Source organism: Antrostomus carolinensis, unplaced genomic scaffold (assembly GCF_000700745.2).
Source record: "Antrostomus carolinensis isolate BGI_N321 unplaced genomic scaffold, ASM70074v2 scaffold17657, whole genome shotgun sequence".
Lineage (NCBI taxonomy): Eukaryota > Metazoa > Chordata > Aves > Caprimulgiformes > Caprimulgidae > Antrostomus > Antrostomus carolinensis.
This window is the reverse complement of record NW_010328227.1, coordinates 2281-3158: the sequence shown is the minus strand read 5'-3', so window position 1 is coordinate 3158 and position 878 is coordinate 2281. Positions and strand designations below refer to the sequence as shown.

The 878-nt window shown below is 61.6% G+C and overlaps 1 protein-coding gene across 1 annotated transcript in view; it reads right to left on the bottom strand.

Annotated features, from left to right (window-relative positions):
- The window catches only part of PROCR (protein C receptor), a gene marked incomplete at its 5' end in the record, with an annotated part of 1927 nt that overhangs the window by 429 nt on the left and 620 nt on the right, over window positions 1-878 (bottom strand). Inside the window, one exon of the mRNA XM_010172186.1 lies at window positions 1-31. This exon is cut by the window's left edge and continues 230 nt beyond it. Within this exon, the coding sequence (XP_010170488.1) occupies window positions 1-31 (31 nt within the window). The remainder of the gene's footprint in view (window positions 32-878) is intronic.

The window sequence follows — 878 nt, the reverse complement described above, 5'->3', positions numbered from 1 at the left end:
CAGCCCAGGTGGCAGGACAGGCTCTGGGTGTCTGCAGGGACAGAGGGGAAGGGTCAGGACACTCCCATCCTCAGCAGCCCATTGCTGTCACCAGCATCCAGCCATGCACTGAGTTTGCAAGGCCTCAGCCTTGTGCTGCCCGACCCACCCACGGTTTTGTTTTCACTCGGTTCAGCTGCAGCGGCCGCTTTTCCAGCGGTCGGGATTATTTTTCTCTTCCTTGTCTGCGTACAGCACGGCTGCGGTTTTCTAGAGATGGGAGGATCTTGGGGAGGTGCTCATCGCTCCCACAGAAGGATGCAGCACAGGGAGCATGGGGTGAGGGGAGGCGTGGGGTGAGGGGAGGTGTGGGGCTCACACCAGAGATCCCAAGGTGTGCAAGTGCTCCCCAACGGCTGGGTACAGACATACTGGGGCAAACTGGTTTGGAGGTGACAAAGACAACGAAGGTAAAACGCACCCGGTTGCGGGGACATCGGTGATACTGTGGGCTTGTGGGACAATGCAAGCAGGGACACGCAGCCACTGCCCCCGGCGTCCCACGCCCCCCGCAATGGCTGCAGGGTGCAGGTGGGGTGCCAGTGGGGTGAAGGCAGGATGCACATGGGGTGCAGGCAGGGAGCAGGAGGGATGAAGACAGGGTGTAAGCAAAGGTGCAAGCAGGGTGCAGTTGGGGTGCAAGTGGGGTTCAGGCTGTGTACAGGCAGGGTGCAGGGAGGCTACAGGTGGGGTGCAAGCGGGATGCAGGCAGGATGGATGAGGGATGAAAGCAGGGTGCAGGTGGGATGCAGGCAGGGTACAGGCAGGGTACGGGTGGGGTGCAAGTGGGGTGCAGGCAGGGTACAGGCAGGGCACAGGTGAGATGCAGGCAGGGAGCA